The following is a 24,829-nucleotide window of genomic DNA, read 5'->3' as shown; positions in this document are numbered from 1 at the left end:
GGTTTTAAGTGACTTTGAACGTGGCATGGGTGTTGGTGCCAGACAGGCTGGTCTGAGTATTTCAGAAACTGCTGAGCGGCTGGGATTTTCCCACACAACCATCTGTAGGGTTTACACAGAATGGTCTGAAAAAGAGAAAATATCCAGTGAGCAGCAGCACTCTGGGTGAAAATGCCTTGTTGATGTCAGAGGTCAGAGGACAAAGGTCACACTGCTTTGAGCTGATAGAAAGGAAACTGTAATTCAGATAACTAATTGCTACAACCAAAGTATGCAGGAGAGCACCTCTGAATGACCAAGGCAAGCAAATGGGCTAAAGCAGCAGAAGACCACACCGGGTGCCACCCTTGTCAGCTGAGAACAGGAAGCTGAGGCTACAGTTCAATTTTATTTATATAGCATCAAATCACAATGAACAGTCGCCTCAAGGCACTTTATATTGTAAGGTAAAGACCCTACAATAACTACAGAGAAACCTGTAAAGGCGACCCTGAACAGGATAAGCGGAAGAGAATGGATGGATGGAACCCAACAGTCAAAATGACCCCCTATGAGCAGCACTTGGCGACTGTGGGAAGGAAAAAACTCCCTTTTAACAGGAAGAAACCTCCAGCAGAACCAGGCTCAAGGAGGGGCAGCCATCTGTTGCGACCAGTTGGGATTGAGAGGCATGCTTTGGGCCTGTTAGTACCAACTGAGCATCATTTAAACACCACAGCCTACCCCAGTATTGTTGCTGACCATTTCCATTCCTTTATGACCACAGTGTACCCCTCTTCTGATGGCTGCTTCCAGCAGGATAACAAGCCATGTCACAAAGCTCAAATCACTGTACTCAAATGGCCTCCACAATCACCAGATCTCATTCCAACAGAGCGCCTTTGGGACATGGCGGGATGGGAGATTCACATCATGGATGTGTAGCTGACAAATCTGCAGCAACTCTGTGATGCTGTCATGTCAACATGGACCAAAATCTCTGAGGAATGTTTCCAGCACCTTGTTGAATCAATGACATGAAGAGTTAAGGCAGTTCTGAAAGCAAAAGGGGGGTCCAACCCAGTATTAGTACCTAATAAAGTGGCCAGTGAGTGAGTGTAATGAGGAGAAGGTAAGAGAATAAAAGATACAGAAGAGCGCAGAGGACGGATGTGTGTGTTGGGGGGTGAGAGGGTCTGTTTATTATAGTTTATTGAATTGTGTGACCATTGGATGAAAAGTAGTTTAAGCTCTACTAATAAACATCATAGTTTACATTCAGTATCAGTGAAGGACTGATATTGAAGACTTTTAGGAAATTAGAAGATGAAGAACACAATTCTAGATGCTTACTGAAACATTTTGACCACCCTGGTTTACACAGTGCCAAAATACACTGTCACTTTGGAGGAAACGGCTCACTCACTGACCCAGAAACTTCACTTTGACACCAGAATGAAAGATTCTGGGCGAGTTGCTGCCTTTTCCAGGTTAACGCGAGTGTTTTGTTGAATCTACTGTGTGTTGCTATGTTGTATTTTTCATGACTTGCCCCTGTGGGCTGAGCAGATTTTGACACTTACAGGAACTACTCTGCATGTGTTGAGTTACACGGTGAAAAGCCGGCATATTTTGGAAGGTTAAACTCTTCCACTGATGGAAATGCTGTCTGTTTTGTTCAGTTGTACGATCAATATTTGTTCAAATTGTGGACAACTCAGTCATCTGTCTAAATTTTCTAAAACATTTGCAGATGCTAACGAAGCATGCTCTTTAAGATGTGACAAAAAAAAAACACAAGTCGCCATTCGAGAACTGAGCCAAAGCAGCTGAGAAAAACTGTAAGTGGTGCAGAAAATGGTCACAAAAGGACCTGCTCGCTCTCTCACACAAACACACACACACTTTAATCTATCAATGTGTGTGTGTGTGTGTGTGTGTGTGTGTATGTGTGTGTGTCTTGCACAATAATAGTCACCTGAAAGAAAGCGTACGTTAGTGACATGACAGTCCAGTTAACCTCTCACCCTTTTCCATTTAGCAGCTGTGATGCACTGACACACCTTGTGCGTGTGTGTGTGTGTGTGTGTGTGTGTGTGTGTGTGTGTGTGTGTGTGTGTGTGTGTGTGTGTGTGTGTGTGTGTGTGTGTGTGTGCCAGTCTTATCCACCCTCTTATCTTTCTCTCTTTCCACGTAATTATGACGGAGCAGCAGGGGGTTGGCCAATAAGAGGACACCATTCTGGTGTGAGCTGGCCCTGACTGCAACACGCGTGCACACACACACACACACACACACACACACACACACACACACACACACACACACACACACACACACACACAAACAGCAAGCCGTGAGCCCGGATTGTGACGCACAGATTCGGCGCCACAGTTTAATAGGTATGACGTAGAGGAAAGTCGGGATGGAGACAGACAAAGCAATGAAGACAGAGCCTGATCGCTACCTGCTTTCTTTCATTTCAGAGGTTGTCTCAGAGCACAGCAGTAATTACTGCTGACATTTCAGAGGGATATATTGCTATTTGGCAGGGGTTACTGTGGGAATGAAACAACCTGAAGGAAGGAGTCATCCATTCAGTGGTCCTGAGTTATTAAAAGGAGATCACCGCCACTGAGCCCTGTTCTCATCTGTATATTTTCATCCACCTCTTCACATCGTGTTTTATTAATATGGAATCAAATGTGGCATATGCATTTGTTTTATATCATTCAAAGTAGTGCTGGGTATTTGAAGCCCTCACCTGTGCGAAGCCCGAAGAGAGAAGCATATGAATTGTACAGAATTCCAACTCACCCAAACAATAAATGACTCATAAAATGCAAATTAGAAACAATACAGGCATTGATGCAAATCCAAACTAATTTAAAGTACTAAAGAAAACAACTTTATAGTGGAAAGCCACTTACTTTGGACTCAAAATTAAAGGCCCTGAAAATTTATTTTCTCATTCAGCATCAAACCAAAAGCGATTTGATTCACGGTGAAGGCAACATTTTAGACAAAGGTGAAAAGGTTTTGTTTATTTTGCATTTTTCTCTCTGGCCTCTCTTTGCTCTTTGGTTCAAGTGAGAAAAAATTCTACTGATTACTATTCCCACATCCCCAGGCTGGTGTCTCTCTTGCTGTGGTTTCTTGTTTGAAAAAAGTTATATGAGAAATATTTTGCAAGAGAGACTCAAGCTGACATGTTTTTGCCATGATTGGACAAATTCATCCAAAACAACCATTTAATGCTCATGAAAAAGAAAGTACCCCCTCTTTCACTTGTAAGGTTTTATGTGTCGGGACATAATAAAAAATCGTCACCAGGTTCTGAAATGATTTAAATCCTACCTGAGATGGACAACAATATTAATTGTGTCATTATATATTTAACAGAAACTAAGCCAAAATACAGAAGCGGTGTGTGAAAAACTAAGTACACTCCATGAATGAGTAGCTGTGAATGTGAAGTCATTATTTTCTCTATAACTTTCTATATCAGTCTCTCATTGTGGTTTGCAGGTACTTTGGTACACAGAGGAGTTCATGGTCGACTCCTGTGGCTGCAAAACAAGCCTGAACGATTGCCCCTCCACCACCGTGCTGACAGCTGGTATGAGGTGTTTGTGCTGCAATGGCATGTTTGCTTTTTGCTGTTCACTTTGGCCAAACAGCTCCACTTTGGTCTAGTTGGGTTTTCAGATGCAAACCTAAGCCTTGATGCCATGTTCTCTTTAGAGAGAAGAGGCTTTCTCCTAATAACCCTTCCAAACAAGTCATATTTGTTTAGCCTTTTTCTGATCATACTGTCATGAACTTTAACATTTAACACTCCAACAGAGGCCTGTAGTTTGAGATGTTGCTCTTAGTTTTTTTTTTTTTTTGCAGTTTCTCTGAGCATTGCACACTCTGACTTTGCGGAGAATTTGCTGGATTGTTGACTCCTGGCAAGATTGGCAGCTGTCTTGAATGTTTTCCACTTGTGAATAATCTTTCTCACTGCAGAATGATGGACTTTAAATTGTTTGGAAATGCCTTTATAACCCTTCCCAGATTGATGAGCAGCAACAATTGCTTCTCTAAGGTCATTGCTGACGTCTTTCCTCCTTGGCGTTGTGCTTACACACATCTGGATGCTCCAGACCAGCAAAACCAAAACTTCTGCTTTTATAGAGTTGCACACACTTGCTGATAATCAATCAAGTGCAGTTGATTAACAGCACTTGGCTGCTATTTAACTTTTTAAGTCCTATGAAAGCAATAAGAATGTCCTTAGTTTCTCACACACTGCTTCTGCATTTTGTCTCATAATAAATAATGCGTGGGGCAGTGGATTTGGGATTGTGTTGTTCCAGTCCCGTTTAAAGCCAAAAGACATCATAGATGTGTTTTGCCTAATTAAAGCACATGCACAATTAAATTCTGTTGTGTTCTTGTTTGTATCTCAGATTGAGTCAACCACTAGTACCAGCCTTCCCCCTGCTGGATATCACAAGTAACACATGAACACATGCATAAGAAAGCAAAATAAGTAATAATGGGCTTCACTTGCTGATTTAATATGTCAATACATGTTTTAATCAGCTTTTGGTGAGTTAATAAGAAGAATATAATTTATTTACACATGATATCTGCACAGAGGTCTGTCATGTTTTACACAAACTGGGAATACTGGGCTTCAGTGAGGGGTAAGGAGCTTGGAATGACATCAACTGTGAGCGTTTGCATGACTGTTTGTATTATTTTTTCCTCCTTTTCCAAAACTGGTAAAAACGTATCTATATTTGTATGCACAGATTGCAGATCTCCATTTGTACATCATGTTTAGTTTAACAGCTGCTTCAGAGAAAAGACTGCAGTCAGCACAGGATCTGCAGTCCTCCACTGAGTGCAGTGAATATGTTACAGCTAAAGGTCACTTTCATGTTGAGCTCCAGTCATAAAAGGACAATATAATGTCATCCCATCGATAAATCATTTTGCTGCGGGCTGCTACACCACCCCAAACGTCAATATCACTGTTTTCACTTGCTGAAATGTATTTGTTAGCATGAGCATGTACATGTGTAGGAGGCATGGGCGTGTTGGTGTATCACTTTCACAAGTTACAAAGCGATTTACAGAAATGTTCATGTTATAGAAAACAAGCAAATCCTCTTTGTGTGAGCAAGCAAGCAAGCAAAAAAAACAAAACAACAAAACTTCCTTTAGACAGTTAGAAACCTCCAGCAGAACTGGCCTCAGGGTGGACAGCCATCCGACTTAACCGGTTGGAGTGAAAGAAAAGCAGAAAGAGAGAAGGCGAGCTTATAAACAGTACAAACAATGAACACCTAGGCTGGTGTGAGTCACAGAAGCCACACCCACCTGCTATTCACATCTTTGGCTTCTGAGGGGCCAATCAGGAGAAAACTGGCTTGAAGGGAGGGGAAAGGGAGCTAAAACAGCTTGGGATTGAGGATGAACTGAGGAGCTGCACCAAGTAACAATATAAGGTAATTAAGGATTATTTGAAACTATAAGCCAGTGAAACTGAGTCCACTTTCAACTGAGAAAGGATCAGCTCTCTGATGTCGCAGGACCTCTGATTGAGGATCTCAAGCCATGCTCTGGGTCGGGCCTGCTGGTTCTGGTCAGCAGCCAGTCAGGATTCAAGTGATGGGTGTTCTTTGTTTCACAATAGCAAAGCCTCACAATTACAACTCAGCTTTCATAGATTGAAACACAAGCCTTATTCACAAATCTAGTACAAACATGATTAAGTTAACTGCATGTGTGTGTGTGTGTGTGTGTGTGGGGGGGGGGGGGGGGGGGGGGGGGGGGGGGGGGTCAGAAGGCGGGTCACCTACTAATTGGAAGTTTGGTGGTTTGATCCCTGGCTGCCCCAGTCTGCATGCCAAAATACCCTTGGGCAAGATACTGAACCCCAAGTTGCTCCCTCACTTAGAATGGATGAATGAGGCGTGTTGGCATAAAATGCTTTGAGTACTCAACACTTTATTCTTGATCATTCTCCAGTTCTCAGTGCTGTATTAGTAGCTTTATAGTTAAATTTGCATGTTTTTTCAAGCATGTTTTTTTATATTCATGATCAGTTTTTCCTATCTAGTTCACCATACAAAAGGTAATCATGAAATCAGAGTTCAGTTATTATTATTTTGTTTGTTTTTTTGTTTTATAACAGTCGGTCTGCTCTACTTGCCCGATAGTGTAGATAGTGGAGGTAAATAGGTTTTGAGTTTGTAAACATATCATTAATAAAACATCACTTCCAGCCTTCACCAGCAGATGGCAGAGGAATCCACGTCATATCAGAGAAAATATCAGGAGACGGAATCGAAACAGACCTTTTATATGCGGGTTTACTTATCGCTTCTCTTTCCTTTTACTAGGCTGTTATAGCATGTATACATGCATACACTTTTACTGATAAGTCACTGAAACTGAAGTGAGCAGTACTCGAATCATAACATGGTTACGTTTTTCTTTTCTTTTTTTTTTACTTCAAAACTTGGTGCTTTCCCCAAAAGTGTCGGATAATTAAGGTAGTCTTTTTTCTTTTCTTTTTTTTTTTTACATATATAATTATCATGACTGCCAGACTTTATTTTCTTTTTAGTGTTTGTGTGTGTCTGTTTTTAATGACCTATATTTCACTGTAACTCGGTTGCACACGCATAAACAGTGACCGCCGTCGTTGGTTGATGACCCTCCGTCGGCTCGTTTCCGAAACCTGACGGAGATTCACCGAGCAGCGACCCGGCCCCTCCCGTCCCCCCCTCCTCCTCCGTCACCGCTCCAGCGACTCTCCCCTCGGCTCTACTCCGAGGAGGAACCCGGTGCCCCCGGCTGATCGTTTCCAATTACGTTACCCCAAGATGGAGGTCTGCAGATGGCACTGCTAGCGTCAAAGACTCCCCGCAACCGTCCGTGTGGCTTTAATGACGCTTTTGTCAGGACAGGAGTGATTGTGTGCCATCGTTTTGTCGATTTTTCGGGGAGCTCTACTTGGGAGATACTGAGCTCCAGGTTCGAGTTGTGGCAGCCATGAGCTCCGGGGAAGGAGCGGAGGAGACTACGAAGGACGCCAGCGAAATAGAGGCGTTCTTCAAGACCGGTAAGCCCAACAAGAGTGGGAGAGGTCGGGCTGAGCTCCACGGAGAGCTCTCCCCTTTGGTCCAGTATGTGAGGGACATTGTTTCCTGTCCATGTTGTCAGGTTTGGAGCTCACACACCGAAGAATAGAGGAGGCTTTAGCCAATGAATTTCATAACTGTCGACATAAATGAAATGCATAACAAATGTCAGTGACCCACACAGTCTTGGACATCTCCGAATTTTTTTTTTCCTGACTTCCTTTTCTAACCAGCTGCGTCTTATGTCAACCAGACTAGACAGGCAACGCTAGCTGTAGCGCTAATTGCCCGAGTTCCATCTCCGGACACCTCGCCTCGATATTGCAGTATCTAAGAAGGGCTTACTCTGTTTTATAACCCACTCATCCCAACAGCTTAACACCACTCACATTGCTGTATGCTGCAAACAAAAATAAGTTAAATGATGTGGACTGACGTTAGGAGAAGGGGGGGAAACACCAACCGCAAATGTGTGCTTTCCATTCAAACGTAGCCTAACTGGCCTGGATTTTCCCGATTTTTTTGGTTATTAGAATTAATTAAGCATTAAGGTGGCACTTATGTAGTGTATATTTTCTTTAACTCCAGTGGAGTGGCTGCAGATTTTATTAAAAATTAGGCAGTTGTACAGGGCTGTCCGATAATGGACCCGGGGCTGTTTCCAATGCTAACCTCTAAAGCTAGTGAATCCCGAATCAGATTTGGTGAATCCTGTCCGCTAGCTGGCTTAGCATTGTTAGCTCGACAGTTAAAAGCTGGTTTGTTGGTTGATAGTTTTGTGTGTGTGTATTGAGAGGAAACGTATACAACGAGTGTCTGTTTAGCTTCGGTATCCCATCGAGTCGTTTTTTGTAGTTTTCCATGCTGTCATAAAAAAAATGGCACAACGGCGCAAGCTATGTAAACAATACGCGGCGTGGCACGTATAGCCTGGGTGTGCACTGTGCAGGAGAAGCTAGTTTTGTAACACGGCTAGCAAGAGCGAAAGGATGTATTTTTCCATGTTCAAACCCCAGAATATCAGTGACGCAGATTTCTCCATGTAATACACGCGTGTTATCTTTAAAGATGTTACCCCGCTGCATGTTCACAACTGCTAATATTGGCTAAGCAGGCTAATTTGTCAGGAAGGACTGTGTTGAAGTCTTAACCCGGGCCTGCAGTCATGTCATTGACTCCAACAATAGCTCATAAAATGTGTTAATTCTAGAGGGCACTAACGGAGGTTATAAAAGCTGCACTTTTGATTTTATTTTCAGATTTGACACAGTGAAAACATGTCTAAAACGTGTTAATCATTTGCATGGCCCTCACTAAATGACATAAAAACAGTTTGTACAGATCACAATACACCTGAACGAAATGCTGATTCCTGGGCAAAGGAATGCTTTGTGTTTGTGGGTCTTCTAATATGAAAATGCTGTTGTGCCTGTGGACACTTCCATATGCCAGATAACCTTTAGCTCATTTCAGGGGTTGGGGCTGCTGAATTAGATCCAGTTCTTTATGTCATGTCTGCAAGTGTCATCGTCTAACTCCGCTTAAAGCTGCCAAAGTCTGCAAGAGTAACTGCTGAGATTCATTGAAAACCTTTCTTAATGAATTAGCTGCTGATTGTGTATCATGTGTGATGATATTCAGTTTTTAGGCATTATGCATTTTAGTGTGTGACACAGAAAAATAAAATGGGTGGCACAGTGGTGTGGTGGTTAGCATTGATGCCTCACAGCAAGAAATTCCTGGGTTTAAATCCACCTTGGCTGGGACCTTTCTGTGTGGCGTTTGCACGTTCTCCCAGTGTTTGCGTGGGTTTCCTCCCACAGACATGTAGTTAGTGGGGTTAGGTTAATTGATGATTCTAAATTGCCCATAGGTGTGGATGTGAGTGTGAGTGGTTGTTTCTTGCTGCGTTAGACCTGCGATGACTGGCGACCTGTCCAGGGTGTACCTTGCCTCTTGCCCTATGATAGCTGGGATAGGCTCCAAACCCCCGCCCCCCCTTGCGACCCCGATAAGGATAAGCGGAAGAAAATGGATGGACAGAAAAATAAAATGATGACATATGGGAGAAATAAAATGCATAGGTTGCTAATGTGCTGCGTGTGTTCTTCATAAGCCAGAAATCACTGCGTGTTCTACTACGCTGTCATGTGCAGGGCTGCAGTGGTAGATTTTGAAGTAGAGTTAGAGGGGCAGTAAACAAGGATGAGAATGCAGAGTATTGACATTCAGCCTCTGGCTCCTGTGGTTTTGTGTCTAGTGAGATAATAAGCCACAGAGGGAAGTTTGGTATCCGTATTGAGCTGATCTGATGGCTTCCTCTTAAGGAGAGAGAGGCAAGAATAAGCATCCTGTAACACGCTTGCGACCGCACTTTGTGTGTTTTGTTGATGTTGCACAGCTGCAGCCATTCTGCTTCACTGTTAATCAGATCTGTTCCTAATTTATTTATTGTATAATTGAAATTTCGAGCTATCCCCTCGCTTTCTTATTACCGCAAGCCCATCTGCTGCAGTTTTAATTTGTAGTTTAGAAATAGCTCTTTACTTACCAAAAGAACTCTTTAGCCATATATTAACTTTTGTTTGTCTGAGAGAAGCAATGAGGGAGATAATTAGCTTGTGTTGTGCTTACTTTTTTTTTTTTTGCTAGGTTAAGTTGAGCTGCCTCTGTCGAATTAATAGAACTGAAATTGTTGATACAGTGAGATCAAATCACACACTCGAAGGATCACGAATGAAAATTTGTGCCATTATCTGCAGCTGGCATTGTTTAACTGCATGAATATTTCAATGCTAGTATCATTTATATTTCAGGCCAGTCTGTACTTGATGCATTCAGTCATCCCATCAACGGGCAGAAATTTAAAAAATCCTACCTGCATTCAAACGCTCACCTTAACCTTTATGCAACTGTTGCTAATGTTAAACACTATGTGATGCTTAAAGTGACACTATGTGTAACTGTGTAATGCTAAATGTGGTGAATATCTTGATATAAAGATCAATGAGGATCATATGTCTGTTTTCTTTAGAGATCAGCCCCATATTTGTTTTGGTCGATATTAGTCATGCCGCCTTATATCTGTGGCTTGTATGTATCTGTTGTGTCAGTTCAGTTTGGACCTGAGCTCAAAAACTGCGATTAAAGAGCTGAAAGACTTTAAAACAGATCAGTTATATTTCAGAATCTAGATTTCTGCATTCACTTGGCATAAAGAAGGAATTAAATAATAACAAAGACAAATTAAGCGGATATAGAAACATTATTATGAATCAGCAGAGTTGTTTTCCCACTCGGTGCATCCTTTGTTTTGCTTACTTGCAGCACATCTTGTTGAACGAGCCTCTAAAGCTACGCTGATTTACGAGTTTCTGGGACAAATCATGATGGAGTATTCGGGCTAAACGCGGTCCAATATTTTGCAGTTGGTCTGTGCTTATTATGAAGCGCCGCTTCAGTGCTGTTTGATGTGTGTCCGGCACTAACAGGGTCGCTGTCAGCAGGCCAGCGACTGACAAGACCACCTACTGTATGAGGCAATTATAACTGTGGACAGAAATTTACTGTAAACATAGCTGGACTGGATTGGCCTCACAGTAACAACCAGCAAGCCGTGTCCAGTGTGTAGCTATTTAGCATATAAGAAAATGGCTCTTGGTCTGATTGCTGGTTCTTACTGTGCACAGACTCCACTTGATACTAAATGAACTTCTTATTGATTTAAAAAAAAAAAAAAACATTTCTAAATGGAGCATCCTTGTTCTTGTTATGAGTCAGCCACATCTGTAGTTAAACCAGTATTGAAACTAATACAGGCCTCAGCCTACCACTGTCTTTATACAATAAGTTACTTGGGAGCTTAAGTGTCACGTCCGGGCTCTCCACCTCTTTGTTTTGCTGCTGAACTTGTGGGAATCCTGTTCTGACATGCACAGGTTTGAGTGTCTCGCCACAGGGCAGGCTACGCTTTTTTCCAATCCTGGCTCCATCCTCATCTCATCTCATTTCTTCTTTTTTCTTTTTTCCATCTTTTGGCATTTGGTTTCTTTGTCTTTCCCATGTCTTCTCTCTTTCCTTTCTTCCCTTCTGTCTGTCTGTCTGCTGGCTGTGTGTTCATTTGCTGATGTCTGTTTCATGTTTTCCTCTCTGTTCGTTCATGCTGCGTCGTGTTGGGCCTCTCCATCCTGATGCAAAATGACAACTAATATTGAAAAAAAAGGAAAAGCTTCCCCGCGTCTCTTTCCTGTCTCCCAGACTGGAATTAATACCACGGCCTCAGAGCTGTGATACAGGGAGCTTTGTTGTGGCATGTTGTCAATCATGGACTTATTCCACTCTGAATGTATCTTTAGCTTCACCGATGATGACTCAGAGATTGATTTAGTGTCAGTTTCATACGGTTATTACTTGTTGGGAGTGCTGGGCACCAATCACAGCGGGAAAATTTACAGTTCTCACTACCAGCCCCTTGTGAATGAACATTTAGAGGCTACAACGTACCGTTCATAATGTTGGTCTGTATGTTTGAATGGGCATCAGTGTGTATGTGTGTATGCGTCTTTGTGTGCATGTGTGTGTGCAAGAAATTGAGTGAAACAGACAAGCAGGCGAGAGGGGAGGGAGAAATCTGATCCAGAGCTTGCATTTATGACTCAGGCCCATTCACCCAGGATGAGGTCTGTGCGCACACTCAGTGCATGTACACACACACACACACATGCTCTGAGACTAATGGATATTGATCCAGGAGATGGAGACTGATTGAGGTCCCTCAGTGAAGGTTTCCTCCAGGCTTAAAGCTGCCAAGTCAGATGCAGAGCAGAGGCTAAAGCCTAATGCTGCACAAAGCAGATTTCTTTTATTATCCCATGTTTGTTGGATGGAAGTAAACGGAGGAATGGTGCATCACAGATCAATACAGATGAATGAGTCAGGGCTAAGGTTGTTGCTACTTTGTTTTGCTCTTTTAGTTTAAACTATCAAAATCAAAAATAAATAAATGAGTAAATTAATAATTTTAAAAAGTGTCATTAAAAGCGATTAAAAAAAAAACTATTGTATAAAACGTAATTCTGTAATTATTTTCCTTTGTATTATTCTAGTGTTAATTTGATTCCTAATTATTTCTGTTCTTAATTGGAAGTTTTATTTATCAAAAACATTTTTTTTTCTTTGCTCAAGTCAGTTTATTTCTACACTCACTGGCAATTTTATTAGTTACACCTTGCTAGTACTGGGGTGGAGCCCCTTTTTTCTCTCAGAACTGCCTCAATTCTCCATGGCATAGATTCAACGAGGTGCTGGAAACATTCCTCAGAGATTTTGGTCCATATTGACATGACGGCATCACACAGTTGCTGAAGATTTGTCAGCTGCACATCCAAGATGTGAATCTCCAGTTCCACCACATCCCAAAGGTGCTCTATTGGATTGAGATCTGGTGATTGTGGAGACCATTTGAGTACAATGAGCTCACTGTCATGCTCAAGAAACCAGTTTGAGATGATTTGAGCTGGAAGCAGCCAGATGGGTACACATAAAGGGATCGACATGTTGAGCGACAATACTCAGGTAGGCTGTGGCACTAAAGTGATGCTCAACCGGTGCCAAAGAATGCAAAGAAAATACCCCCTACTCCATTACGCCACCACCCTGAACCACTAATACAAGGCAGGATGGATCCTCGCTTTAATGGTGCTTAACCCAAACCCTGAACCTACCATCCAAATATTGCAGCAAAAATTGAAGCTCATCAAACCAGGCAACAGTTTTTCAGTGTTCTGTCATCTAATTTTGGTGAGCCTGTGTGAATTGTAGGCTCCGTTTCCTGTTCTTAGCTGACAGGCGTGACAGCCAGTGTGGTCTTCTGCTGCTGCAGCCCGTCTGCTTCAAGGTTCAACCTGTTGTGTTTTCAGAGATGGTCTTGTAAATACCTTGGTTATAACGAGTAGTTATTTTAATTACTGTTGTCTTGCTCTCAACTCCGAGTAGTCTAGCCATTCTCCTCTGACCTCTGGCATCAACAATCATTTTCACCCACTCAGTGGATATTTTCTTTTTTTTGGACCATTCTCTGTAAACCTTACAGATGGTTGTATGGGAAAGTCCCAGTAGATCAACAGTTTCTGAAATACTCAGACCGGCCAACCTTGTAACAACAACCATGACCATGTTCAAAGTCACCTCTCCATTCTGGTTTGAACTTCAGCAGGTCGTCTTTACCACATCTCCATGCCTAAATGCACTGAGTTGCTGCCACTTGATTGGCTGATTAGATATTTGCATTAACGAGCAGCTGAACAGGTGTACCTACTACAGTGTATTTGGGCATATTTCAGCCTGTTGTTTTGTTTTTGTTTTTTGTTTTTTTAAATGAGTGTATGCATTAAACAGCTATAACCCACCAAACATTAGGTAATTGGGTAAGTGGCAGATGCAGAAATTACAGGCTTGCACTCTTAAGGTAGGTACCAAATATATGACAAAATCACCGATCATCAGTCAGAATTTGGCTGCATTAGCGTTTCAGAATGCAGAAATCAGTGCGTTTGAAACGAATCATTAGATGTGCCGGCTGAGTAATCAAGTGGAACTCTTCTCTGCACCCCAGCATCATGTGGGTTTTGTGAAACCAGTAGTCACTGTTCTGTCAATAGCATTTCACGCTTACTCACACTCACAGGAGCACTTTCTCCCAATTTGGTGTTCCCACTGACCCCGCCATTTGTATTGCTATTGTCACAGTGTGCTACATTCTGTCTTGCTTCACTACACAGGGTGGCCGTTTTTACTCATGCACACATGAATATCAGATAGGCGATGCATCTCAAAGTAACCGTGCAGAAGAGAGTGAAGGGGACAAAATAAATGGAATCCAGCTGGAGGGAAAGATGATGGTTATGAGAGTTAAAGCTTTTATTTAGCGAGGCAGCTTCAATCAAAAGCAAATGGATGGTTGAGTAAAAAGGCTTTTTGAACAGAGCTGGAGATTAAGCTAAAACACAGGGATAAAAAGAAAAAAGCCTCTTTCAGCTTGAACTCTTCTCTTTATTGTGGCATTAAAAATGTAATGTTTCACTTAGAAAGGCATTCATCCCTTAAAATGAAGCACAAATATAACACGGAGCACATGGCAACAAGACCGGCAGCTCAGGCACTTGGAAACCATTAGTACTACAGAGAGGGGGGGGCGGGGGTCTTCTTTATCCGTGGAAAAGGATGGAAATTTAAGGGCATTTCATCAACATATAAAATATTTTTATATCTGATGCTGAAACTATAGCAAATATCACTGAGAGCCACGTGTCATTGCTTTTGTGTCAGAATTACCTTCATTCTCCCAATAAGAAATAAGTCCTCTAATATACTCGTGTTTTTGCTCAGAAAATGCTGAGAATCAGTCAGCTAGCAAAATTTGACTTAAATAATTAAAAGTGCTTACATTTCCCATGAGTAGCTAAGTAAACACATACTCTTTTTCACCCCTTATAACAGGTGCAGGTGCATTAAATTTTAAAGGCAGATTGCAGAGCAAGGCAGACCCCCCCCCCCCCCCTAATCTGCTCTGAGGTCAATTTGAGAGGGAGGCTAATGTGTTTTTTTTTTTTTGTGTGTGTGGTTTTTTTTTTTGCCTTTTTTTAAATTGTCTTCTGTTGAAAGCTGTGGTGGTATCATCAAAGCTTTCGGTAAATGATTAACAGGTTACAAAAGCCATCCTAACATCAAACAACACTCTTAGCGATCACAGCACAGACGCATTAAAAGGAGCTTATCTCACACCAGCAAGGTCACTTCAGGAGGGCCCGAGACTTTCACACAGATGCTTTATTTTCAAGTTAAATTCTTAAAATGACAAATAAATAAATAAAAATCCTGCAATAAATATATTTTGGCCAGCTGGTCCATACCTCTGGTTTTAGTCTTTGTTAAGCTGCTAAACACATAGCCTGTTGTAAACTTACTGGCACAATGCATCATCTCACTCAAGGCATTTGCTACTCATCTATGTGTCATATCACATATGTGCAAAGACCAGCCATCTGGGTCAGTGTTGGACTGATGTGTGCAGTCTCTAGATTTGGCCCCTTGTCTTTTTTTAAATGATTTAATTTTTTTTTAAAATTCTGGTTGAATTTGAATTAATGTCGTGAGGTGAGCTGAGAGGCGAGTTTCTCATGGTGGTATGAACTGCACTAAGTTTAGTAATTATAAGCAAATAGACTGAAGGGGGAAAAAAAAGGGGGGGGGGGGGGGTTATGAGGTCTTAACAACTAATAAGCAAGCTTACAAATTAACTCCAGGAAGGAGATTGGATGTAAAATCCTCCTCTGCTAAACGATAAATAGATATTGGGAAATGCCATAGTAACAGGGACAGTTACTGTTTGACCTCAAAGACTTGGGGTTCACAGCAGCAATGGTCGGAAAACCCAACTCACAGATGACTGTCTGGACTAAACGCTGTAATTTTTCAATCAAAACAGTGAGGGAAGCCATCAAGTGCCATGAAGTAGAACAAACGGCGTCACTGGATTTGTTTGTAGCCCAAAGCATAAATGATGTCAGTGTGAACTTGTACACAGTAATACAATACCTAAATTTGAACAATAAGCCATAGATTTTTTTTTTTCTTCAGAGGGAACATCACTCACTTCCCCAGTAGTCAGATGCTGGTAGACAAGTTTTGTCTTACTTGGGATGCAAAAAGTGGCCTGCAGCTGCTTAGGACAAATTTGGGGAGCCTTTCAAATAAGGACAACAAAAAGGTGGTTCTGTATGTCTGCAAGTCATAGGTGCTTTTTTTTTTTTTTTGCAGATCCTCTTAGTTGCCATGAGCTGTGTTCTCACTTAAACAGGAGCATATATTTCTATAATGTTAGCGAGCAGGGCTGTGCAGTCCATGTCCCTGTTTGTATGTGACAGTGTGATGATGTGAGCTCTAACAGCATTAGGCATTTTAGAGGTGAGAGTTCATTGGATTACACACGCTGACCTAATCCAATCTGGCATTTTATTCTCTGGGATTACTGTGTGTTTGTGTGTGTATGTGTTTTGCAAGTAGGCATGGGGTGGAGCAAAAGGAGATAAGGTGGATTGCTGTGTGTCACCACACACACAAATACGCAAGGGGGGGGGGGGGGGGGGTGAAAATAATGTGGTGATTTATAAATGTTAGCAGTGCCATGCTATCTGTGTCCCCTTGCTTCCACTGGCTTGCTTGTGGATTTTCAGCGAGATATGAGAGTAGTTAGCAGCCTCATCATCAAGAAAGTAAATAAGGGTATTAAGTAAGTGCTGTATTAACACCAGCAAGCATACATGTACCGAAGCAAAAAAAAAAAAAGGGAATCCTACTTAGCTAATTTTCAGCTGCATATTTTTTATTGAACTAGTAGGGTAGCCTTGCATGTTTCACAGTTCAAAATAACATATATTTATCTTCTGGGTCTTGTTGAAGCACTTCAGTTTATTATGTTCCAAACAGGCCATTTAAGCCCCCTGTTCACACAGGCCTAGAGACCAGTAGGCAACCGCTTGCCAAACACTGGTTGCTAGGGGAAAAATTAGCATTAACTGAGCAGCTGTGAATGATTGCTGGCAGTCACTGTGAAATTCATTGCTAAAGCCCCAGTTTAGCAAGTATCACTACTGCTTAGTGGTTAGCAAGTGTTTGCAGACAGATTGGTGTCTTCCATGCAGCTGTGGTAATCTGCTTGCAACCAAAGCAATCACTAAGAGGTGTTTGGTGCAGCACCCTCTTTGTTCACCCAGCAACAACTAGCAACCTCCGGCAACCACTTACCAACCGGATGGGATTGCACATAATGACCGGACATTGCCAGTGGGTTGTCGACCGGTATCTAGGCCTGTGTGACTGAGGCTTTAGCTCCTCTCCTTTTAAGGCCACCCTCCCTTTACACCAACTTTCTTCTGATTGGCTTCTACTAGCAAACAATTTGAACAAGTTTGAACTTGAACTGATGTAGGGGAGCCATTTCTTCTTTGTATTTATGGCAATGTAAAGAAAGGGGCTGTAATTCAGTCCATAAATTTTGTCCATAAAGTGCAAGCATTGTGCTAATGCATGCTGATTGATCAGTTGGTTATGGTTTAACAGCAGGTCATACTCCCCTGATGGCGCCTTTTGTCTAACTAGATGTTAGAAGCATCGTTACACCGCAGGATTTTTTTTAATTTATTTTTTTAAATATCTGTGAAATGAGCAGCTGGTTGTTTTGCTCAGAGGTGACTGCTATCAGGTGATTACTGATGGAAATCCTCTCTTGCTGCTGGTTTCATGCATAAAATCAAGATAGCAGGTGCCATAAAGTGGCTTCTGGTGTCCTTCATATTTTAGGCTATTTTATGACAATCAAAACCTGTTTTTAAAAAAAAAATTCTAAAAATTGAACACTATCCATTGTCTCTTCCCCATCTATTGAAAACCTATAGGAGTTTGTTTAAAAATGTTTTCCTCCATGGAATTTACATTTTTGGGCTACAGCTGAGTGCCCACTATAAAACATAAAAGTTCAGTGAGCGCGTGTTCATGATTACTTAAAAGCTCTTTGGGTATAAATCAGGTGATGGAGCTTTTGTTTTTTTTTGCAGCCAGACATTTAGGGGAGTCTAAAGCCTGAGATTTTGGCTCACAGGGATTAATTACACAGATTTGAAGCTATGTTTTGTTTTTTTTGTATGAGTATACAGAATTGTCATATTGTATTTATAAGCCCTACACACTGCTTTAATTCAAATCAAAAATCTGTCATGTGTTCATGAATGAAAATACAGATATAAAGACACTTGACGTACTAATCGTCTGCACCCAGCAGGTATAGTTATATCTACATGGAGTGCTAGGGATAATTTGTTTATATGCTTAAAGCAGTGTAGAGTTTTCATACAAAGCTGTATCTGGTTGTAAACACCTTTTTCTTTTCTTTTTTTTAACACTTGGACAAGAAAAAATCTTTCAGTGCTCTTGGGGCATGTTATCTTTTTTTTTTTTTTTTTTTTTTTTTTTTTTTTTAATGTCCAGACTGGGTTTTCAGTCTGTCTCCATGGCAACAGCAGCTACCATGTCATCCTGTCTGACCCATGTGTTATTTCTTTACGAACAGGCCTATGTAAACCAGGTCTGCAAAAAGCCTGTGCTCTCACTGAGCCTTCACTGCTCACACAGACACACAAGTCGCCGCCCAGATACTGACCAGATAAGAGCAAAGGCCAGCTGATAAGAGCTAATAACCACAGCGAGTTTCTATAATCTGCAGTTCAAGGGCGGATCACACGCTGCATTTGGACCCATTACAAACAGATTGTGATGTGCAGCACAAACAAAAGCAGAACTAGAAGACTGCTCATGAAGCAGCGTGGGTGTGCATTAAAAACAAAACTCTTTTAATTGGGACATAGAAAACAAGGTATTTACAGCTTCGAAAGTTCCACAAGGTAAGGGGAAGTGAGGAGTATTGAGCAGCAGTTGGCCTTTGCAAGTAGTTTTTTTTTTTTTATCCCTGTTGAGTTTAAGTTGCTTAAAAGTGTAATATAATAATGTCAAATATAGGCCATTAGTCTGTTTAAGTGTTTGTCAGATGTGCAAATGAAAGTGATTTTGGCTTTTTTAAAAATCTCCCTTAGGAGCAAATGAACTGCACACACACGTGCGCGCACACACTCATGCACGTATGCAAACCTCTCGCCTCTCTGCGTGTTTATAAAAAGGAGCTTGTCCCACTTTTCCCTCTCATCCACCCGTGCTCTCGTTCTGTAATTTCTCCGGCGTGATAGCTAATTGGTGCAAGCTCGGGGAAAATTTGCCGCCCCGCCGCCGTCTTCTTGAAACAAACTGGAACAAGAGAGTCGAGCGAGTCGAGGGGGCAAAGAGAAAAATGGAGAGAGGATGGAGAAGGAGAAGACAGGAGGTACGTTTGAGGGAAGGGGCGGGGGGTATGGTGCGAGTTGCTGTGAAATCTTGTTTGCTGATGGCTACTGTCTTTATGCAGCCTTGTAAGAGAAGCATAAACACTAAGCTTTGGAGTGAGGGAGTGATTATTTGGTTGTGTTTGAGCGAGATACGTGAGTCTGTTAAGTGCAGGTGAAAGAGAAAGGAGAGAGAGAGAGAGAGAGACGGGCAAGCTCTTGGAAAAATAATGGAGAGAAATCTAAGTTTGAGTGGCAACCTGTTTTAATGAAAGAGATCACTAAAAGGACTGAATTACCATGCAGTTGATTAGGATCAGTATGAAATATTTGCCAAGAAGGTCTCTGTTCTCTTTTTTTATTTTAATTTTTTTCTGAGAGCAGAAAGAGAGTGAACCAAACTAGGACAGGTCCTGAAAGACCATTGTACTCCCTTTTTTTTTTTTTCTTTGGGTCTCTGGTGCATTCAAAACTGCTATCTCACTGTTGCCCTCCCCATCTCGCTCACTTTCTACATCTCTTCCGTTGACTACTTTTCACCTCCTTTTTTCCTCCTAAGGACCAGTAACAAAAAAGAAATCGATCCACTGCAAACATCACAATCTGTGGCCTTTTGGGTCTTTACAGCAAAGGCTGTTGACGGCTTAGGTCCTTAAGATGGTCCCAGAGGTCCTGGGCAAAATGAGGAACAGTTTAAAGCAGTGGCCTTTAGCCGTGATCTTTGGGGCAGAGCCAGGCTGTTTCATTTCTGGCATCCAGCAAGGACTACTTTTCACCTGGGATTCATTCTGAAGGCAGATACCAATGTGGCTAGCAATGTGTCTTTGTAGAGTATCAGGACTGGATTAAAAAAATGAATATCCAGTACATTCCCCACATTTAGGCTGCTCTTTTCTGTCATAGTTTTCGTTTTGAGTAAAGATTCAGCCAGCTGTGTTTGTGTGTGTTTCCTGGTAAGTAGTGTTGGAGTGTGGTTCATGTTTGAGTTGTGGTGAATGATGTTTGAGGTTAGATAAGGGCTGTGATTAGCTTTGTTTTACCTGAGTGTTCACATGTGCGTGAATGCCAAGCTCTCAGGATCGTTGGTCACGTGTATTTTAGTGCTTCCTGTCTACAGTGTGCAGGTCAGCACATAAACAGTGAGGGTAGTATTCCAGGAGCAAACAAGAACATGGTAACATCATATGCCATGAACCTCAGTTCAGTCAGAGCAAGGAAAGATTCATGTATTCATGTATGCTTTTTATTTATTTTTGTTTGTGCAGAATTGCCCTGATCAGTCATACAGCAGGTATACTGTTCAGTCTTGCAAGTACACTAACTGTACAGGCAAATATAGTATGGGGGATAAAATATAGCTTTTTTTCCCTTCTAGATTTAGGTTGGGTATTATCCGTATATCAATCATACTTATCAATATGTTTGTGGATACTACTTTCCATATTTTGGTGTAAAATAAAGACTTAACAGTTATTTGCTGCTTTTGACAAATTAGCAGGCTTACATGTGATGTTTTTCATCTCAGCTTCATAAAGCGGGTATGAAGGTGTTAGCCTGAGATCTAGGGCTACCGTTAAAAATATCAGGAGCCATGAGCAAAACGTGCATAGACTTTATTTGGGTGGAATGCCAAAGTATATTTGGCAACTCATTTTAGCTTTTTCTTTTTTTTTTTTCTTTAACTCTGTTAATGGTTCTGGTGTACATTCCTCCTACATTTACTTTGAAACTTCAGTCACTGCCTTGTGTTTACCTTCTGAATGGCTTGCTGGCCAGGGGCCTACACTACGAAGCAGGATTTTGGCTTATCCAGTTAACTTCCAGGTGTTAGCCCTGGGTTTTCAGTACTATGAAGGTGGCTCATTTGTTACCGGGGTAAATCGCCATGGTAACATATGCCGTGAACCTAACCTGCTCCGATTAGAGATTAGTAAGTATGAAATCACTGCCCACTGACCAATCAATTCTCTAGAAAATAGTGTCACCATTTCTGGAAGATCCCTTGGACCTCTGTGGGGAGAGTAGGAGGGTCTAAAGTTTTTCCTGTTGGCAGCAAACTATTTTTCAACTGTTATATTGTTCTGTAAGCATTCATGTATGATCCTAGAACAGGAAACTTGCACTGTGCTTGCAGACCTCATATTAAATTTGTACATAGACTAAGCCTGTGTTTGAATTCTGTTTTTATATTTAGTCCTTACCCTGAAACCGTTAAACAGCACCGAGTCTGCAGCTGAAAACTAAAACTGTCAGGAGCAGGTTATGTTCAGAGCATCAGTTTAAAATCAGCTGGGAGCTCCACGTTTTCACAGTCTTTTATTTACAGCATGTTTTAAGCGCAGTATTCTGCTGAGAGAATATTGCGCTATAGGTGCAGCTTGTTAAGCTGTACCTTACTGAAAATCACTGAGTGAAGTGCAGCTGTGTGTCGCAATGTCAGGGGAATGTGTGTATTAATCTGGTGATTTAGGAAATGTATACAATGTTCTAGTGGATTCTAACCTGCTGCTGAGTCTTTTATGTTGCTGGAACTGCAGGTACTAGAATACCTGTTCAAGGAGTCAGATTAATTTCACTGTGATGGGCCAACAAACTAAAGGGATTTCCACGTCTCCTTTGACAGGCTGTGGGGACAGTAACCTTAAATGTTTAGATGGATCCAGTTTGAAGTTTCAGAGCTCTGATGTTCAGCATCACCTTAGAAATGAACAGCAGCAATGAGAGCGCACCCAGCGATTATATTATTGACTGGAATTAAAATGTTTATTCTACTGCTCTATGCGCTAAATCACCAGATTAATGATTTTTGTGGCATTCGTCTCTTGTCCTTGCATTTTACTGTTTATATTTTAATGTTCTTTGTAGATTTTTGATCACATTTGACAGGTGATGTAGGTGGCATAGGGATCATTTTCTGGGGAAGAAATGCTAAATGACCCATGACCCATCATCAAGGACAGCTCACACCCTGGCTTTGACCTGTTTGACCTGCTGCCCTCTGGCAGGCGCTACAGGTGCATCAAAGCCAGAACAAACAGACTCAAGAACAGTTTCTTCGCCAGAGCAATCACCACCCTGAACTCACACACTCACACACTGTAACTGTGCAACACCCACATCTCTGTGCAATATTATATTATTCATACTGAACAATATCTAACATTCCTATATTGTGTAATATCCAGTATTCATTCACTAGTGCAATATTCATTCACCAAGTGCAATATTCATCATCTTCATTATTATATGTATACACATATTTACTTTTCTTACAATGTACAGATGCACCAATGTATGTATATATTTTTATACATTCTATACATTTTTTGTATATTTTATACATTGTTTATTTTCTGTATATTTCTTGATTATACTAGATTATAATAGTTTTATTTTTATTTTTATTTTAGAGAGTTTGATTTTCTGTTGCATGCCACTGAACAGGAGTGACCCTCTATCTCATTGTACATCCTGTATAATGACCATAAAGGCATTCTATTCTATTCTATTCTATTGAAATGCCCCTTTTAGATTGGTTAGATGCTGCCAACACCACCCCTTTCATGTGACCGTGCAGGGGGAACACTGGGTTAACTTAGCGAGTTGATAACCAGCTTTGTGTGACCGTTTGTCCTGATCACCATTGTTTGGGTAAGTGAATCCAGATAACCAGAAGATACCCTGGTTATGTGGCACTCACTGCGTGATATAGGCCCCAGGTCACTGTCGTCGTGGTCTTTGAGATTATTTAGCTACTTGAGTCTCATCCTGCAGTTCGAGAACTCCAACACCACTAATTTGGACTGCAGCTGGTGATGGTGATCCTTGTTCTCCCTTTGAGATCTGCTCTGAACTGCAGAGCAACTCTAACCTGAATGCCCAGCAAAATGAGTCATCTGTGGGATGAAAGGATTATAGTGCTGTTATTTTTTTGTTTGTGTTTTTTTTTTTTTTTTTGTCACCATGTACTTAGCTATTAAAAAAACACTTGAGAAACAGTATTGTTGAGCATGCCTCTTCCTCCTTTCAGTGTGCACATGCACACTCCCAACCCTGCTTCTGGCAGAAGTGGTGTCCTGTGGGAAGGACTGACATCTCACACTGATTTCAAACTTATGTGGGATTTATGTTTCTGCAATAAATCTAGGCCACAGGTACGTCGTCGCTTCAAACCCTTCTGAAACCCCTATACTGTAACTTGACGTGCACCTCCCAAGAAATGCAACTACAGTTTGCGTTGATGTATCCCACAACAACTGTGATTGGCCACTTCATCGCTTTAGTTTACTCCGATCAATTTCCAGCTACTTCTTTTGCCGCCATTTTTTCTAATTCACAGGAAGGGAATGGATAAACTTGAAGAGAGTAACGCAGGCATGCCATGCACAAGCATAAATGCTGACAACGACGTTGGCCACTTGCCTGAGCTGCGTTGTAGCCCCCATATAGATTCAGCTATGTCTGAATTAATTAAGGTTGCAGAAATACCTTGTAGGTTCTTATCAGTACTTAAGTGCTGATCAGTGTTGAGCTGGGAGCAGTTTAATACTGGTTCTCAATATCTGTCCTGGCCCCAGACACCAGGAGCTCAGTTGGAGGTTTCTGTTGATGTAGATCTTAATTCACTACTAGTACTGTTTCCCAAATATCTGTGGAATGTGTTATGGTTTATGCCAAGCAAATAAAACAAACCCTCTCAGATGGACGATCCCTTAGGTAATATGTTAAATGTGCTATCCATGGCCTTTGACATTTAACATTTTCTACACCCCTGCGGCTACATCTACCACTAAACTCTCCAAGGCAGCTTTGACAGCTGGGTATTGCTCATTGTTTTTGAGCCTCTCACCTCAGTTCAGTCAGTGTGAGCCAGACAATAGGTATTTTTAAATGAAAGAGACTCTTTCCTATTTGTGTGTGAGTCAAACCATGAGTGTGCCTGCCGAGAAGGGGAAGGCAGGGGCCCACAGAAAGGGTGGTCTTGTGTTAATGCGGGCTCGGAGTCAGATACGGTGTGTCGGGACAAGAGAGAGACGTCTGTTTAAGGAGCTCCATTCAGGATACAGTACAGCCAGTGTTTAGCAGGGCTGAAGTCTAGGTGAGTTCACCGTATCTACGGTTTTTAAAATTTTCAATGGAAATTGGGCCATTGCAGTTTTTGCTGTGTCATTTCCTCAAAAGCCGTTTGGTTTGTTTGTGTGTGTGTGTGTGTGTGTGTGTGTGTGTGTGAGTGTGAGAGAGAGAGAGCTCTGTTTAAGTTTATCCAAACAGCTTGGCTGACATTTCAGCAGTGGGCTTATCCTACTATGGTCTTAACAAAGTTGGCTCAGTGTGTATGCATGTCTGTGTGTGTGGTTGGATTAACCCACTGCTCTAACGGCCGCATCGCAGAGGAAAAGCCTGTTTTTTGCACACACGTGTTTTATCTCATTTTTTTTTTCCCCCCTCATGCATGTTTGACTTCTGGCTCAGCTACAAGTGTTGTTGTTTAGATTGGGATAAGCTGTGGGCAACCACTACTGTAGTCTGGTATTACATTGTTGCACACTGTGGCTTAAGTGGACATCTTTGGCATGGCAAATATGTGAAGTATGTAGGTGTTTGGTCTTTCTCTTGCCTTCTTTCTTTTTTGTGTGTCTGTGTGTGTGTGTGTGGGGGGGGGGTGCTTTTCCCCTTCATCTCATTCATTCTCTGTGAAGATTTTTTTTTTTTCTTTCTTTTCTGGGTACATGGCTTTAGAGAAAATTCCCTTGATATATTTGGCCTTCTCTTGACTGCTCA

General features: G+C 41.6%; 1 protein-coding gene across 8 annotated transcripts in view; it reads left to right on the top strand.

The window, feature by feature from the left end:
* Positions 1 to 6,808: 6,808 nt before the first annotated feature.
* Positions 6,809 to 24,829, top strand: part of LOC115788697 (triple functional domain protein) — an 80,016-nt gene continuing 61,995 nt past the window's right edge. For all 8 annotated transcript variants that reach the window (XM_030741839.1, XM_030741834.1, XM_030741838.1 and 5 more), the window contains exon 1: positions 6,809 to 7,102. In XM_030741839.1, coding sequence (XP_030597699.1) covers positions 7,033 to 7,102 — 70 coding nt within the window. In that variant the 5' untranslated portion in view covers positions 6,809 to 7,032. The remainder of the gene's footprint in view (positions 7,103 to 24,829) is intronic.

The sequence above is a fragment of the Archocentrus centrarchus genome, chromosome 11 (genome assembly GCF_007364275.1).
Source record: "Archocentrus centrarchus isolate MPI-CPG fArcCen1 chromosome 11, fArcCen1, whole genome shotgun sequence".
NCBI lineage: Eukaryota > Metazoa > Chordata > Actinopteri > Cichliformes > Cichlidae > Archocentrus > Archocentrus centrarchus.
This window is presented reverse-complemented; position numbering and strand designations above follow the sequence as displayed.